The sequence below is a fragment of the Phascolarctos cinereus genome, unplaced genomic scaffold (assembly GCF_003287225.1).
Source record: "Phascolarctos cinereus isolate Bilbo 61053 unplaced genomic scaffold, phaCin_HiC Scaffold_726;HRSCAF=1367, whole genome shotgun sequence".
NCBI classification, from domain to species: Eukaryota; Metazoa; Chordata; class Mammalia; order Diprotodontia; family Phascolarctidae; genus Phascolarctos; species Phascolarctos cinereus.
The window spans coordinates 87867447-87885163 of NW_027556098.1; the positions used below are offsets into that span (position 1 = coordinate 87867447).

Genomic DNA, 17717 nt, shown 5'->3' on the forward strand with positions numbered 1-17717 from the left:
TATTCCCTTCCCTTATGATATTCCCCATTCCTTTCAGTGATTTTTATTAACTTTAAAAGCAAATATTTTTATTGAGCCACAGTCTCCTCTTCCTGCCAAAACGAATATAAACACTGTCCCTTTGGAGACAGAAGGGAGGAGAAACTGTTGCTCTACCCAATCCAAAAGTGTCTTGTGGCACTGGCCCCTCTCAGGCATGAAGTAGAAAAGTTTGTTGACTATAAATAACAGCAGGTGTAGTTCTATATTGGTAGAGTGAATTTGCTCATCCAGAGTTCCCTATGCCAATGAAGCCACAGGTCTACCCTTTCCCTTCCCATGTATGGATTATACAGAGTATCTCGTTTTCTTCAGCAGTAAGAATATAGACAATCTCCATTACAGTACTGGTTCCTTGGCAGGGATGGTTCCTTTTTTTTTTTTAAAGCAATTTCAGCCCCTGGCACAGTACCTGTGTTACTTGTTATGCTTGCTTTATTCTTATTATACTCTCTTAACGCTTGCTAATTGATCGATATGCTTCTTCGGGATAACGCCAGACCTGGCATTTCTTTCCCCATCCTCCATTTCTCCAGTTTTCCCTATATTATAAAAATAAAACCAAGTTCTAATTCTTTCCTGGATATATTGCATTTCAAACAGATACATTTGAAATGGTCTTTTGGAATAAGACCTGTTCGTGAGTTAGGGCAGCAGAGTATAGTAGAAACAGTTTTTATAAATCTTAAAATGCTATATAAATGCTAGCTATTATTAATCTACTCATGAATGTTTGAGAGTTGACTTTAGGAGAACGAATTTGTGTCTGTGGTATTTCCCTTGCCAGGAAGGATACAGTTCAGCTGTGTTTTCCTAAAGAAAAAAAAAAAGAAGAAACTTGTATTCTGCTTTCTTACAGTGAGCATGTCATTTGAGCTCCATAGACTGGCGCAGGGACAAAAAGGCACTTGCTAATCCTTACCTTATTCTTGATTGTAATGACTTTGCCTCCTATAGTTCCGTATCTTTGAGCTTCTGGTCGTCTTTAAAGTAAAGAGAAAGGAGAAGAGAGTCTTTTTAGAGTTTTTATTGTAGCTTTGTGCCAGTATGGCCATTGGAAGGAAGCATTTACAAGACTCCATCAACAGACTTAGAAAAGAACTGGTAAATCATATCATCCTTTGGTGTGCAAAGGATGCATTTAATTTAATTCAGTGAACATCAAGGTGCCATCCAGGTGCCAAACTGGAATTACAAAGATGAAAATGAAAAAGCTCCTGCCCTTAAGGAGAATACATTAAGATTGCATTTGTCGAGTCTGTGTTTCCAGAAACTCTGCTCTTGGACTGAAGAGGAAATCTGAGGTTAATGTTCTCAAGCAATAATGCTGTAACACTTTTAATATTTTCTTTTCCTCCACAAATGTCTAGACTGGTTTCCTTTTTAACTTGGTGGCCAGATCAAATAATAACTTTGAAATATTTGAGGCCTTAAAAAAAAAAAAAAGAAAAACCAAAACCAATCCACTGACATCTAGGACCAAAGGAAGCCTGCACATTGTCAGGAAATGAAAGCCTCAGCTGCGGCTTTTCCCAAAAGCCACCTGTGAGAAAAATGTTCAGTACCTGAGAATTTGTTGCTGCTTAATTGGTACGTTTCCTCTTGGGGTACATGAATATTCCATGCCAGAAGCTTTGTCTTTAGTATGTGAATGCCTTAGTATCTCTGCTTTCCAGAGTTCCTTTTGCAGAGTTTCCTCAGTGTCCAGGGAGTTCATGGTGGTACTTAATGTAGTCTTCACAGACAATGGTATACTCACACACACACCTAGGATCAGAAATTTAGAGACTATCTAAGCCAGGTGTTCTTAACTTTTTTTCTGTGTCCTGATTCCCTGCCTTGCTCCTTCCCTATCTCCTGCTTTGAAGGTCTGGTAGTGCCAGTGACCCTTTCTTCACAATAATGTTTTAAAATGCATAAAGTAAAATACATGGGACCACAAAAGGACTTATGAATAAGGATACTGGGCCTCTGGGCAGAGGTATTTTTTTGGGGGGGGTGGAGATTGGGGGAAGGTGTTGACAGGAGGTAGAGATCTTCTATGAGCTCTTCCTCCCCTTTTCTTCTTCCCACCATTTGACCATATCCATCACCCACCAATACTCCAATAGGTTCCTATCAAATGCTATATTGAAAGGATAGGTTTGGGGAAGAATATTTGTTGGTGGCAGGCTGGCGTCGATCTGATTTCCTTTCCAGCACAAACCCGAGATGCTACATCACATCTTTTCTTGTAGTCATCTTTCCTCTTTCTTCTTTTATGGAAGATCATATGAGGCAGATTCTCATTTTCCAGATACCAAAGGCCAAACAGTTGGTGCTTTTGAGATGGGAGATGCTAAGTAGATTATTGTCCATTTGTTGACTTTTCTTTTTAAAATGTTTTCAATTATCAAGCCTTTGTTTCTCTCCCTTTCATCTTCCCCCTAACCAATGAATAAAAAAAAAAACAGGAAAGAAAGGAAAAGGAATACACAACCTGTGTATCATACAGGTGTAGTCAGGCAAAACAAATTCCCACTAGTCACATTCAAAAATGTGTTTCTCATTCTGCTTATTAGTCCATCGTCTCTCTGTCATGAAGCTGTGTTCATCATCTGTCCTCTGAAATCATGGGTGATCCTTGTGTTGATCAGCATTCTCAAGTCTTTCAGAATTATTAATTTTTACAATATTGATGTTATAGTATACATTGTTCTCCCTGATCTCTTCCCTTTACTCTGCATCAGTTCTTGCAAGTCTGCCCAGGTTTCTCTGAAACCATCTTCGTCTTCATTTCTTATAGCAGAATATCATTCAGCCATTGCCCAGCATCTACTGACCCTTTTAAAAGAAAGAGCACTTGGTAGCTCTTGGGTAGCAGGGGCCTCTCTTCAGGCCTTGTACCCAGATTTCTCAGCTCCTTATGTGGAGTCATGGGAAGCAAAGTCATTTGCCTTATGCAATTTCCTGTTATTAAGAGACTTGCATCATTAAGATGGGTGTGCTGGGTCATGGGGTTGAAGCCTTACAGCAATCCTGCTTGGTGGTATAGGTTGATGCCCCACCTGATCAGAACTGAGCCTTAGTTCTGGGGGAGGCCCCCATTTCTCTGCCTTAGATGCTTAAGAACTAGATCACTCCATCACTCAATGTCATTACTTCTGTTGTCATCTCTCACTAATTGGGATTAGAAAGGTGAGGCCCTTAGGTCTCTCTGTTAACTCCCAGCCTCTGACACAGAGGTCTTTTCCTTCCTGGTGAGAGACATAGCTAGAGTCAGTGGTCATAATGCCCTCTGTAAAACTGGGAAATTTGGCATTTCTGATATTTTATCCCTTTAAAAAAATGTGGTTTCTCTATTACTAACTGACAAATGAAAAACTCAGATAATTTGCTGGTTATTTTATCTTCATGACCCCAAATAACTACATGGTTGAGGTTTGTTGTTGTTAATTTTGGTTTGTCTCCCCTACTCGCTGAAGTGATGGGTTGTTGGTGACACAGAGACACAAACAAAAATAAGAGTTATGGTGTGATAGAAAGAATATTGGATGTGGTTTTAAAAGATCTGGGTTCATATTTCAGCACTTGCTAGCTATATGGCCCAGGGCAAGTTAATTCATCTTTCTGAGCCTCTGCTTCTAAAATGACTAAATGTTACTAAAATGACTAAAACTGCTCATTCTACCTACCTTACGGGGTTTTAAGGAATGTGATTTTTCTTTAAATGTTGAAGAACCATATAAATTAGTTGTTGTTATAGTCTCAGCCTTCTTCTTTGCACTTTGTAAGGAGTTTCTGGTAGGAAGAAAGCCATAACTATGTCTATATGAATTCAGTGAATTGGGCCATGATGCAGCTCAGAGGGCCACGTGTTGGCCATAGTAATTACTCTCTCAGAACTGCCACATAGAAACGATTTTTGAGACCGAGGTCTTTTTTTCTCTCTACCTATAGTTATGAACTCTTTGGAGGGCCATGTCTTCAGCTAAGCCACCAACTGAGAAAACCATTTAGGTAATGCAAGTGAGAGCACACTTTACCCTGACTTAACCAGCTTAGTTAGAATTCTTCGAGGACAGCTGAATGAATTGATTGATGGTAGGTGAAGTAAGCATAGCCAGGAAAATAATGAATGCAGTGACAAGAGCAATGTAAATGGAAAGAATGACAACAAAACTCAGTTTAATGCTACACAATTATAATGACTGAGAAGTTTAGTCATAGAGAAGAGCTGAGAAAGAAAAGCACCTCCCGTCCTTCTTGGCAGAGGCGGGTGGCTATGGGTAAGGAATACTGCGTCTGCTGTTATACTTGGTCTAACAACTCAGGGCTGGTTTTCCTGAACTGTTCTTTTCCTCTTTGTTATTTTATTCCTCATGACATGGGATCTCTGGGTCTAGGAGGGTGGAGGGGCATATTAGAATAAAAAAAAATAAATAGACCAAATTAAAATAAATAAATAAAAGGCGATATAAAAATTGATAAAGATTTTTTAAAATTAAAGGAAGAAAAAGGAAAAAGGGGGTAGAAGAGCTAAGAAGACTTGATCATATGCTCTGGGTCATTTGTTCATGAAATATCAAGACAATTGTAGTTTTCCACTTTTCTGCGGCTGTTTATTTTTAGTTGTCCAGCTCAACCCCTTCTTTTTGTTGAGGATGGTCACCGGTGCTGAGGCTTCCTCCTTAGGAGTTAAGGTTTTGGCTCTTCTCTCTCTGCATTGGAAACCTCTCCTGTGCTCTAGGCTTGTCATTTCTGTGCGGGCAGAACCCCAGATTCCCAGGGCCATGCCTGCCTCTCTTCCAGGCTCTAGGCTGGCCTTGCATTTTCAGCTCTTGATAGGCTGTCTCCCTTTGATTTGTCCCTCTTTCAAGCCAGACTCAAGTTAGGAGCCTGGGAGTATGGATCTGGAGCTGGAAGAAACCTCAGAGACTGTCTGGATTCTCCCTTCATTTTAGAGACAAGGAAACTGAGGTCTAGGGAAGTTAAGTGACTTATACAAGGTCACACAGGTAGTATCAGGGATGAGATTTGAACCCGAGTCCTCTGACTCCAGGGTGAGTGTTCTTTCACTCTGTCATGGCTCTTTGTACCACACTGTCTAAAAATGAATTTATTTCTTCCATCAGTTAGCTCACCTTGCTAATTTCCTGTTATTTGTCAAGGACAGGCTTGAACTTTGGAGTCGTCCTTGATTCTTCTTCCTCCATTATTCCTGTCCCAGCTTCCTCAGGAGGCTTTCACAGAGATCCATATAAGCCAGTAATACATTAACCAATAGGCCTTTATTATATTAATTACTGTAATTTTATTATAATATTTTAAATTTTTAAATAGAATTTAGTATAACAATTATATATATAATTGTTTCATATATATATATTCAAGGTAATTGGGGTTAAGTGACTTGCCCAGGGTCACACAGCTAGGAAGGATCGGAGGCTGGATTTGAATTCAGGTCTTCCTGACTCCAGTGCACTATCCACTAGCTGCCCCCGACTATGTTGCCCCCTACTAAATCAACTCCACCAGCTCCCTAATATCTCCAGGATAAAATACCAAGTCCTCCATTTGGCATTCAAAGTCCTTCGCAATCTAACTGCTTCCTACTTTTTTTCCATTCTTATACTTCACTGCTTTCCACAGACACTGTACCATCCAGCTTACTTTCCTGGCCTGACTCCATGCCTGGAGGGCTCTCCCTCCTGACCCCTACCTCCATGTTTCCCTAGCTTCCTTAAGACTTATCTCAGATCCCGTCCTCCTCTAGAGCCCTTTCTTAGCCCTCCTCCTCCCCTCACCCCAGCGCCTTCCACTTTCACTGTAGGCATCTTGTGTTGTTGAAGTAAACTTCTTGAGGGCAGGGCCAGTGCTTTTGCTTTTCTTTGTATCCCCAGCACTTAGCGCAGTGCCTGGTATACAGTGTGTGAGATTAATAAGTGCTTATTGAAGCAATATTATAATGAGAATCAACTGTGAAAGCCTTAGCTACTGCGATCAATACAGTGAACCAAGGAAATTCCAACAGATTCACGATGAAGAATGCTATCCATCTCTAGAAAGAGAACTGATGGGCTCAGAGTACAGACTGAAGCATACTTTTTCTTTACTTTTTTGGCCCCCCCTTTTTTTTTGGCGACATGGCTAATATGGAAATATGTTTCCTATCGCTCCACACGTAGAATGGGTATTGCATTTCTTGCCTTCTCGATGTGTTGGGGAGGAGCTGGAGGGAAGAAGAGAATGTGGAACTCAAAATTTAAAATAAAAATGCTCATTTACTGACCAGCAGGCTTTATGAGCCTTAGTTTCCTCATCTGTCAAGAGAAATTTTCAGATGATCTCTTCTGCCTTCCAGCTGTAAATCCTAGGACATCTGAGAGGTGACATGGTGGGCCCTTTCACCTGGCCTTTATGTGCTTTAGGCAACCAGGGGCCACATCACTGGAAAGAATAAAAGGCCCATTTTCATGGCAGTCAGGGTCCTGGGTGCATGGCTTGCCATTAAGCCTGAAACCACACTTAAAAATTCACCATCTTTATGATGTATCTGATGGCTTCAATGATGATTATTGCTTTCTATTACAGATCGGCTTTGTATTGTATCCCCCTGATGGAAGCCCTGAATGGAACCAGTCGGATCACAGCAACATGCTGTTTCTGACCGTGTGCTTTTGCTGGCATTATGCATTCACTTATTTCATCCTGGGTGTGAATTATGCTCTTATCACCTGGTAAGTTAACTGCTCTTGGTCATTAGGGATCATGTCTACCTATTCTAATGTAGATAGAGGCTTGGTGGTGCTGAGCTCTGATTCGTTCAGAGGGCCTTTGGCATTTAAAATGAAAGTCAAGGAAGAGGAAAGCTGGCTCGATGTTTCTTACAGACAATAACATTACTGGTTAGAAAAGGTAGAGGGGACTCATGGAGGTTTCTGGAGGCCCTGCTAAGGAGTTTAGACTGGTAGGCAATAGGCAGCTAATAAAGATCACAGCTGTATTTTGGAGAGATTTTTTTCTGGGCACCACATGCTAATGGGACTCTCAGAAATATTTATCAGATGCATTTAAAACATGAGGAGAAGAGGTCATTCCTGCTCCTTCTTTCTCTAAATGTCATTACTTGGTTGAGCAGTCAGTTAGCAATCTTGTAATCAGTAAACAAATGTTTATTAAGCACTGACTATATTCCAGGCCTAGTGCTAAGCACTGGAGATACAAAAAGAGGCAAAAGTCGGTGTTTTAATTGGTGGTTTTAGCATGTTGCCTGTCCTGATGTTAATTGACAATTCATCTTAGCCAGCCAGTGAATCCTCAACTTAGGGATTTAGGAATATGGAAGATGCCAAATATGTCATCCTACACTTCATTCCCTCTGTTGATTCAATGCAAGGGTAGTTTTTGTGGATTCACAGCATTAATTGATGCCCCAGAAATCCCTGGAACCACTATTGGCACTGCTGAAGCCACTGACTGCTGTTTGGTGTCTCTTTTGCCACTTCCAAAACTAATTGGGAATGATGTGGGAGTGAGGGGGAGAAGATGGCCCATGTGACAGTGGAGGGGAATAAGGTATAGGAAACCATTAGGTAGGAAGTGGCCAGATTGTGAAGGTCTTTGAATGCCAATTTTATCTTTGATCTTGGAGGTAATAGGGAGCTGCGAGAGTTGATTGAATAGGGGAGTGTCATGGTTAGACCTGCACTTTAGGATTCCTAGGATGGAAACTCCAAGGATGCTGATTGGCTACTCAATTGTAACTGAAAGTTCTAGAGAGTTGCCTAGGGACACCAAGGGGTCTTTAATTCTAAACTCTCCACAAATATCCCATCATGAAACAGCAACATTAGGCAAAAAAATAGGTAAAGCCACTTAAGAAGTAAATTTTCTTTTGTTTTCTTTTTTTAAGGTTTGAAGTGAGGCGAAGGAGAGAAATTGCATCGACATGGGTTTTTAACTGAATTTTTTGTCTGAATTTTTGGAGATTAATGTTGTGTTGAAAAAAAAACCCAGTTGTTATAAGGTTCTTAATGTTTTTTTCTTTGTTTTTGAACATGATGAGAGGCAGTGTGGCACAGTAGTTACAGGCTGGTCTTGGAATCAACCTTGGGTTCAGTCTTGTCTTTAATACATGATAGCTGTGTAACTATGGACAAGTTATGTCTTCTCAGCGCCTCAGCAACTCTCTAGGAATTTAAGATACAGATGAGTTGTTAACCTGCATCCGTGGAAGGAATTTGCACCCTGGGAGTCCCACTCTGAGGAAGTAATAGGTCTGGACCAAGTCAAATGGACCAAACCATTTAATTTAACATGTCCAGAACCAAATGCACCACCTTTCTCCTAGATAAGTTCCCCTTCCTACCTTTTCTTTGTCTCTCTTAGAGTTCTCACTTTCTCAGCAAGACATTCACAGTTATAATATACTCAAATAGAGAGAAGTTTGATGGGCTTGTGGTTCCTATAGTAGATAAGTAATAGTTACAAATCAGGGCTAAATTTCAGCTACTCAGCAAGATGCTGAAAGCCAAGTGGTCCCAGTTATCTGCATGAAGGAAACACTGCTTAGACCCATCTAGAAGAAGTTCTCACTGCTCAGAAGCAGGTGCTTCCTGTTTTCCCAGAAGCAGCTCAGGACCAAGCTTGGTCATTATAATTACACTCATTGAGTTTCGTGGGTCTTTGTCGTTGCTTCATTTATATTGTGCCAGTCACATGAATATTGTCTTCCTGGTCCTGCTTGCTTCACTTTGCATCAGTTCATCTAAGTCTTCCCATACATCTCTCCAGCTTCATATTAGTTACTTCTTATAGCACAGTTATATTCCATTATGTCTACACATCACAATTTGTTTAGCCACTCCCCTTCCCCAAGCAATGCAGCCTTTGCTGCTGGTTAGCAATGATAATAATAACTCCTTTATATGGTGTTTTAGGGTCTGAAAACTCTCTGGTGCATGGTTTTGTTTGGTCCTCACACATTCCTATGAATCAATACAAATAATTTTTAATGATGGGAGAATTGAGGCTCGAAGAGGTTTAGGGGTGGGGAACCTGTGGCCTCAGGGCTACATGTGACCCCTCAAATGTGGCCCTTTGATTGAATCCAAACTTCATAGAACAAATCTTTTTATTAAAGGGATCCTTTTATTAAGGGGATTTATTCTGTAAAGTTTGGATTCAGTCAAAGGGCAACACTTGAGGACCTAGAGGGCCATGGGTGGCCTTGAGACTGCAGGTTACCTACTCCTGGCAAACGATTTGCTTGTAGACATGTGGTCTTGGAGAATTAGAGAACTTTATACTGAGTGAGATTAATTTCTACTTAACACATTAGCATAGTGCCTAGCATGTTTTTGTTGTTGTTCAATCATGTCCTACCTTTGGGACCCCGTTTGGAGTTTTCTTGGCAAAGATTTTGGAGTTGTTTGCCATTTCCTTCTGCAGCTTATTATACGGATGAGGAAACTGAGGCAAACAGAGTTAAGTGACTTGCCCCAGGTCACCCAGCTAGTAAGTATCTGAAGCTGGATTTGAATTCTAGGCCAGGCCCTCTATCCACTGCATCACCTAGCTGTCTTCCTGGCACATAGTAAGCACTTAATAAATGTTTATTAAATTGAATTGAAAAATTACGCAAATAAAAATGCTGCTGTTGGCCTTATTTTATTCAAGCTAATATGTATATTGTGCTATTAATTTGTGAAATAAACTATTGCTACTATAGATGTCAATAAAAGCCAATTACAAGGATTCTAACAAAGCTACACAAAGCTACTTGTATACAAAGGAAGACAGTATGGTCAGGTGGAAAAAAGTACTTTATGGGGAGTCAGAAAAACTTAATTTGTGACCCAGATCTCCCACTGATGGGATCTCCCATCTTCCACAATTACTGTATGACCTTGGGAGCACCAGGTTATATCTGGGTCACCACTTTGTGCCTCTGGGCCTCGTTTTCTTCATATGTAGTTAGGAGGAGGCTGGACATAATGATTCCAAAAGTCTTTTCTAGCTCTACTGGACTTTATATCTCTGTAGTTATTCCACAGCAAAGGTACTCTGTTGACCTGGTAACAGCCCATTCCCTTCCACAAATAACACAACCAAATGTTTCCTTGGATTCATATGGCAGTGACTCTCTATGAGGAAAATATCTGACTAGAGTAGTTTGTATCAGAGCTGGGCAAGGAGTAAAACCAGCTGAATTATTCATGGTTTTGTTCTGCCTCCGGGTAAAGGTACCTCCTATTTCCTTCACCTCATTCATTTTCAAAAATCCAATCAACCTCCCCGCCCTCAAAGACCCACCTCAGATGCCAAGCTGCAGAAGAAACCAACATAGTCAAGAGACTAGGAAAGGGAAGGGGTGGAAGTGGTTCAGAGAACAGCTCCTACCCAGAAAAGCCAGGTTAGGCATTTGTAGAGAAGTCATAATTGAAGTCATGGGAGTCGATTTGATCACCTGGGGAGACAGTGTGGAGAGGAATCTGTAACAGACTGCTTTAAGGGAGGGGAAGGAGAAGGAAGAGTAAGTAAGGGAGACCCAGAATTAGGTTAGAGAGGTAGGCAGTGAATCATGACCAGGGAGGCCAGAAAAGAAAAGCTCTCACAAAGGAGGAGGTAGCATCATGAAAGTGATTGTTCAGCTGTCTGCTGTTCTGGATTGCCCTTTCAATTTGCAAAGTTAATATTTTACTGTATAATTAATTATTTCCCTTGATTTGATTTACAATGCCTCCAATTCAAACCTATTTAACTATGTCTAATGACAAACTATTCTTTCTTCTCAGGTTGATTAGGTCAAAAATTAAGAAGAACTTTCCTCCTGACATGAGATTGCTGAAAAACGCTGAACGAGACCAAGAATCAGAAGAAGAAATATAATTTTGTTAGGTGTCCCTATTCTTCCAGTTAGACTTCTTACCTTTAGGTTGATGTCTGCAAATGTGGTTTGTGCTAATATTCTTGTTCTTCCTTATGTGACTAGCCTTGTAAAGGGCAACCTCCAAGATAGTTTGTCTTGTCCTTTTATGCGACTAGGTCCTGTAAGGATCAGTCTCTGCATACTGTATTCTCTCACTTTGCTAAAGAATTTGCATGTATTGTTTTTTTAGGCCCAGGTGTACATTTGGAGCGTGGTTCACTTTGCACTTTAATCATAGAATTAGAGGGTTGAGTGGGGTTTCCATGACAATTTAGCCCATCTTCCTAATGTTTGATGTTGCACATGGAAAAAGATGTGTACTATTTTTCCTTGAGATGGGTTAGATTATCTGAGTTAAACTTGCAACCATTTGTAACTTATTAAACATATGATTTAGAGGAAGCACAGTGTAGTGGATTATATATTGGCCTTGGAGCTGAGAAGATCTGGTTTCTTGTATCACCTCTGACATATACTGACTGTGTGACCCTGAGAAAAGTCACATAACCCCTTAGTGCCATGGGCAATTCTCTAAGGCTGTGATACAGAGAAAGTGCTGGTGGGCCTTGGTAGAGGGAGCTTCCTTATCTGAGAGTACTTTATACCAATGAAATCATAGGTGGTCCAGGCACAATATCCTGTCCCAAACTCAGAATTAACATGCCTTCCATGCCAATGCGTGAATGTTTTTCGGAGCAGAGATTTTGCATCTTTCTTGCTAGCTGTCCACCCGATGCCTTATCTTCACTAGCACTTGGTATGGACGTCTGTTGGTGGTAGAAAGGATTCAGCAGAGATAATAAGACACTCCCAAGTAACAGCTGCACAGGTTACAGGTTAACATATGTTTAAATTTATATGTGAATAAAACTACTTAACCTACATGATCTCTATTTCTATCTCTTCTCACAGTAGTCTTTAAGCCAGTTCCATGAGAAGGGTAGATGAGAAAGCAATCTGAGGGGTAGATAAACCCTCCTCAGTCAGTCTAGTGCTAGAGCTGGGCTATGTAAACTTGCTGAGGATTGGGTAAACAAGTTAATGAAGGAGGTGTTTTTCCTTTTACTTAATTTTGCCATTGCCATGATCTTCAAGGGACGGAACTGTCATCCTCCAAAGCCTCTCCATGGCATGGAGATGTTCTTTGATTCGGGCCTTCAATCTGGTTAGATTGACTATGGGCTCAGAAATCTGCTATGGACAAGAGGAAAAACCTCCCAGAGCACCTTGAAGGTGTGAGCCCAGGCCTTGAGCCAACCCAAAAGGCAGGTTGATGAACAGAATGAGCACTGACTTCAAGTCTTGGATTCTGGTCCCAGCTGTGGGACCAAGAGTGGGTAGCTCCTTTCTGAGCTTCAGTTCTCTGAGGAAGGCCGACTAGACCAGAGGTATCAAACTCAAATAGAAATGGGGGCTGCTAAGCCATACACAAGAGTCCCTGTGGGCTACATGTTGACTGAGAAAATAGCATCATGTGCTATTACACTTAATATTTATTTTGTGATATACTTCCCAGTGATGTTTTAATGTGATTCAAGCTGTACTCTTCATTGTTTGACACCTTTGGACTAGATGATTTCTGAGCTTTCTTCTGGCTTTAGAACTGATTGAAGCATGTGCTGTTCTCAGGAGTCATTCCTGATCGTCCTGTGCTGTTCCCGTATTTGAATCAGTCAGTCAGTCAACATTTATTAAGTGTTCCAGGCACTGCTAAGTGCTGGGGATACAAAGAAAAGTAAAAGACAGTCCCTGTTCTCAAGGAGCTCACAGTTGAGTAGGGGAGATAATGTGCAAACAGCTATGTACAAACGAGCTGTGTAGAAACCAAATAGGAAAGAATCAGCAGAGGGAAGGCACTAGAGGGATCCAGAAAGAATACCTACAGAAGGTGGGATTTCAGCAGAAAGACAGGGAAGCCAGGAGGCGGAGATGAGATGGGAAAACATCCCAGGTGTGGGGGACAGCTGTGTCACTGGATGCCAGAGTGTGTTGACAGGCAGGGAAACATGCAGGGTGTAAGAGACTGGGATCAGGGGTGGGTGGGGCGCGCAGGTTGTAGAGGGCTCTGTAGTGAATAAGACTGAGGATGATGGATTTAGGAATCATTGCATCAACCCTTCATTGTGGAGAAAAGAAAGGAGGCTTATGAGCAATCCCAGGGGAAGGAAGGCGTTTCATAACCTTGGTTCTCAAATTTCAAAACTCCCAACAGGCATATATGTACCACCTTGATGGTGGAAGGTGGAGATGAGATGATTCAGGCCTGTGGGTCAGACCTACTGTCAAGCTCATAAAACATTTTATTAGGATTTTAAAAGAATAGGCATAAATCTGTATCTATGCAATAATCTTGAGACTTGTTCCAAAAGACTTGGTTCAAGGAACAAATTACAAAAAAAAAAATCATGCAGGTGCTTGTTAGGACACTTAGGGAATCAGGACACAGTGATCCCACTCCTGTTCTATGTCATTTGGCTTTTTTTGGATCAATCAATTTCCACGATTTTGGCATGTCTGGGTTCTGCAAGTGAGTGGAATCTCAACTGAAGCCATTAGGAGTGGGCCTGCGATTTTGGTGACCTCAAGAATTAGTAGCATCATAATGATTCACTTATAGAGTGTCTCTCATTCCTTATCCATTTGCCCCTCAACAGCCTTCTGAAGTAAGTCCTGTAAATATTAACATCTGTATTTTATAGAGGAAGAAACTGAGGCACTGGGTAAGTGACTTGCATGGCTAGTAAGTGGCAGAGTCAGGATTCAAACCCAGGTCTTCTGACTCCAAGCCCAGTGTTCTTTCCACTGTGTGGCATCATGTGGACTCATGGGATTGTAAAATGAGGTAACTAGTGATGGAATTTTATAAGTGGAGTGGATAAGCAATTTTTGTAAATTCAAGAATGGGCTTTGAAGAATGTCCAGTGCTGTGGGGCCTCTGGAAAATTTCCTGGTGGAGAGAGCTGAGATGTACTTGTGAAGCCCAGTTCCTGGGATGTAACCTGGTGCGGCTGACTGTAAGTTCTGGAACAAATAGGACATTCAAACCCTACTGCAGTAGTTTTGTGATTCTTGGTTAGGCTTTTCAGGGGACTATTTAATGAAATAACATGATGAATAAACAATACTGCAGTCTTGAGCTGAAACAATAGAGGTTGGTATTTTCTTTTCCGTGTGTGTGTGTGTGTGTGTGTGTGTGTGTGTGTGTGTGTGTGTGTAAGGGGGAAGAAGTCACCTCTGATGGTCCTTTGATCATCCTAAGGTACTGAAAGGATCTCTAAGAGTTGGAGGTCCAGTTCCCTCCATTTATCACTGAGGACACTGAATTCTCTAATCGTTTCAAATAGCTTTGTTTTGTCGTCCAACTACATGTTAGCTTTTTGAAGGCAGCGACCATAATCTCTTACATTTATATAGTGTTTTGGGTGCTTTATACCTTGGTAATCTCATTTTAGCCTCACAGCAACAATGGGTGATAGGCAGGTATTATCCCTATTTTACAGAGGAGGAAACTGAGGCTCAGAGTAGCTAAGTGTCATACTTAAGTTCACATAGGTAAAAAGTGATAGAGCTGGGCTGTGGACCTAGATCCTCACATCTCAAATCTGATGTTCTTTCAGCATTGTGTTGTGGAAAAAGTGCCTAAAGCTCCTATGTGTCCCCAAATGTTTACTGATGGATTTGTTAAGCTGGCTGCACCATACCTCACACCATTATAGCAAATGAATGAGATACAGACACTCCCCAACTTTAGAGCAGGCTCTATTTGGAAAGCTCATTTGGATATCTGTGGTTAGGAACTCAATGCTTTTTGCCCAGAAATGTCATAAGTGATTATAATATAGCTAACCTACTGTTGCTAAAATACTATAAATTTGAATGAAAAACAATAGGAAATAATGTTACAATGCTAGTAATTGGACAAAATAGAAAAATAATAAAATTGTATCATAAAGTGCTGTGTTATCTTGAATGCTAGTGCTTGAGGATATATCAGTGATAATGGTAAATCTTATTTATTGGTCCTTTAAATTTTGTGAAGTGCTTTCCTTTCATGAAACCTCATGAGGTAGATGGTAAGGATGATTTCATTGATTTAGGGAACTTCCAGTTGAGGGACCTTCCTTTACCAATTCAGGTTGGCACCTTTTCTTCAACTTACAGTGTTGCCTACAGCCTCTTCCCTTGAATTATGATGAAAAAGCCAGGGAGATAGTGTAGATGAAGTTGAATGAAGGCATCTTTGCTTTCCTTGGTGTCTTCAGTGATTGGCTCAGTGCTGGAAACATAGTAAGGGTTCAATAAATGCTTACTGGCAGATTAACTGACCTGGTTGGGAAAAGGATTAAGAAATTAAAAATTAAAGGAGAAAATTTCCTTTCCTCATTATTCCCCCCTCTCTATTTTTTTTCTGCATTCAATAGCCAAATCAACAAGTATCTGTTACATCTCTGCTATGAGCCAGGCAATATGCTAAGCCCTGGGGATACAAAGAAAGTCCAAGAAAACAAAAAATCCAATCCTATCCTTGCTGTCAGGAAGCTCATGGTCTAATGGGGGAGACAGCATGCAAGCAACTATGTGCAAACAAGATATATACAGAATAAAGTGGAGTCTTCCCTGTAGTCATTTTCCTCTCTTTCAAGATGGGAGTGAGAGTGGGAGAGGCCAGGGACTTGTTTCAATTTCTTTAAGATGTGTAGTGATTTTGTTTGGAGGATAAGTCACCACTTGTATTCAACCCTTTTCCGTCTTGTTGCCAAGTTGATTTGCTTTGCATCTAGGGCCATTATAGAAGATGAGAAACATCTCCCACCCCTAGCTCCACATAACTTCTTTGCATTTTTACTGAGTCCCTTGAAGGCCTCAAGCTAGTGACCCTGGTATGATGGGAGTTCAAAGGAATTCCAGACCATAACTTAGGTAAAGGTTTGAAGAATCCTAGCAACAGCAGCTGAGGAAAGGTCCTTTTTGAGGAAGAAGCTACTTTCCAGTGGAAGACAGGAAGATGACAGCAGAATTCAGTAGAAGCAGCGGCATATTGGAAATGCCTGTAAGAGAAGAGCTGGGCAATGTCACCAGAAGACACTGGTGGCGTTGGAGCTTTGGGAGCATGAGTTACCCCGATGATATGTGTTTCCTGGTTACACATGTTCCCTATTTATATCCCTTCTTATGTATTCTTAGCACACATTCCTTGCTTGTGGCCCTCCACTGGTGGTGTGATTACCCATGGCATGTGTATGGGAAGGGGTAGGGGGAATAATTTCTTGTTTCGTATTTTGCAATGCTGTTTGAATAAACTTCCTTTGATCTGAATTAATGAATGCTTTGGTTGGCCAGGTGAAAAACACATGCTTTGGTGGGGGTGAGTGAGCTGTGCTGTTGAGTGTAGCTCTTCCCCATAGTGTCCTCTACTTATAATGTGTGTGTGTGTTTGTTATGGGAAGGGGGATGTTACATGCCCATCACTCCATCATTTTGCTAGTTATAGACATCTGTAGAATGGGTTCCATTAGGATGAGATCTTTGCAAACATTAGCTTTGTTCATTGACTTACACAGGGTTGTGGGAAGTCAGGGCCCACAACCCCATGGGCTAGTGATGCTGCTTTGAAGCAGGAGCTTTTGATGGACTGTTGGCTGCTTTGGTGAGAACAAACAAAATATTTGCCTGTCAGAATAAAAAAGTGAAGGGCCAAAGGAAGATCCAAAGATCAGATAAGTAATGTGTATAAAGAAAAAAAACAAAGTTATGTAAAAGTAAAGCTCTGTATGAATAACTATCAAAAGATTTAATATAGTAAAAGTATTTCACAGCCTTAAAGTGCTATATAAATGCTTTATTATTGTTATTGTTATTATCCGGGAAAGAGAGCCTTCCATAAGGGGGAAGCTGTTATTCTGCTCTGACACAGGCTAAATACATGTTTTATTCATAGCCAAAAGACTAAAGGTTTTACTTTACAAAGAAATCAATCAGCAGCTAGAGAAAGAAGTCCTACTTTGCTGAAAAGATCAAAGCACTCTGGGCTTTGAAGAATAGGGATATATTCAGAAAGTAACATGATATAAAAACAAAAGGCATCAATAAAAATAAGACAATATGAACAAAATGAAATTGAAGCCACCCTATAGGGAGCTCCTTTGACTCCCCTCCTGCCACACCTCATTGTCTATTTTCCTTCGGTGTTAGATGAGGTATCCCTGTCTAAGGGAGTGTTCCTGCCTGTATCATGCTCGTGTTTTTTCCCACCTCATAGGCTCAGAGATTTAGAGCTGAAAGAGTCTTCAGAAGGCATCAAATCCAACTCTTTATTTCATAGATGAAGAATCTGAGGCCCAGAGAGGTTAAATAACTTGCCCAGGGTCACACAATTACTATGCGTCTGAGGTAGGATTTGAACCTTGGGTCTTCCTGACTCCCACTCCAGTGACCTTGTCTTATTGATCATTGTCTCCCCTGGCTTCTTCCCACCTCCTTACAAACACGCTCAGTTTCCTCCAATTCTAAAAAAGCTTTCCTCTGATCCTTCTTCTCCATTAAGTCAATTTCTCATCTCCTTTTCACCATTGAAAAAATAGTTCACAGTAAATATCCTTCAACTTTCTCATCAGTCCTTCGTTCTTTGATGCCTTTCAACCTAATTTTATTCCTACTGCTATACTGAAATGGCTTCCATAAGAATCACGAGTGCCTTTTTTATTGCCAAATCCAAAGGCCTTTTCTCACGTTCCATGTCCTCTCTTTGCAGCTTCTGTCACTGGTG

General features: G+C 40.9%; 1 protein-coding gene across 2 annotated transcripts in view; it reads left to right on the forward strand.

Moving 5' to 3' along the window:
- TMEM45A (transmembrane protein 45A) overlaps window positions 1–16267 on the forward strand; it is a 99752-nt gene extending 83485 nt beyond the window's left edge. For both annotated transcript variants that reach the window (XM_020999937.2, XM_078146655.1), the window contains 2 exons: window positions 6613–6758; window positions 10818–16267. In XM_020999937.2, coding sequence (XP_020855596.1) covers window positions 6613–6758; window positions 10818–10911 — 240 coding nt within the window. In that variant the 3' untranslated portion in view covers window positions 10912–16267. The remainder of the gene's footprint in view (window positions 1–6612; window positions 6759–10817) is intronic.
- The last annotated feature ends 1450 nt before the right edge of the window (window positions 16268–17717 follow it).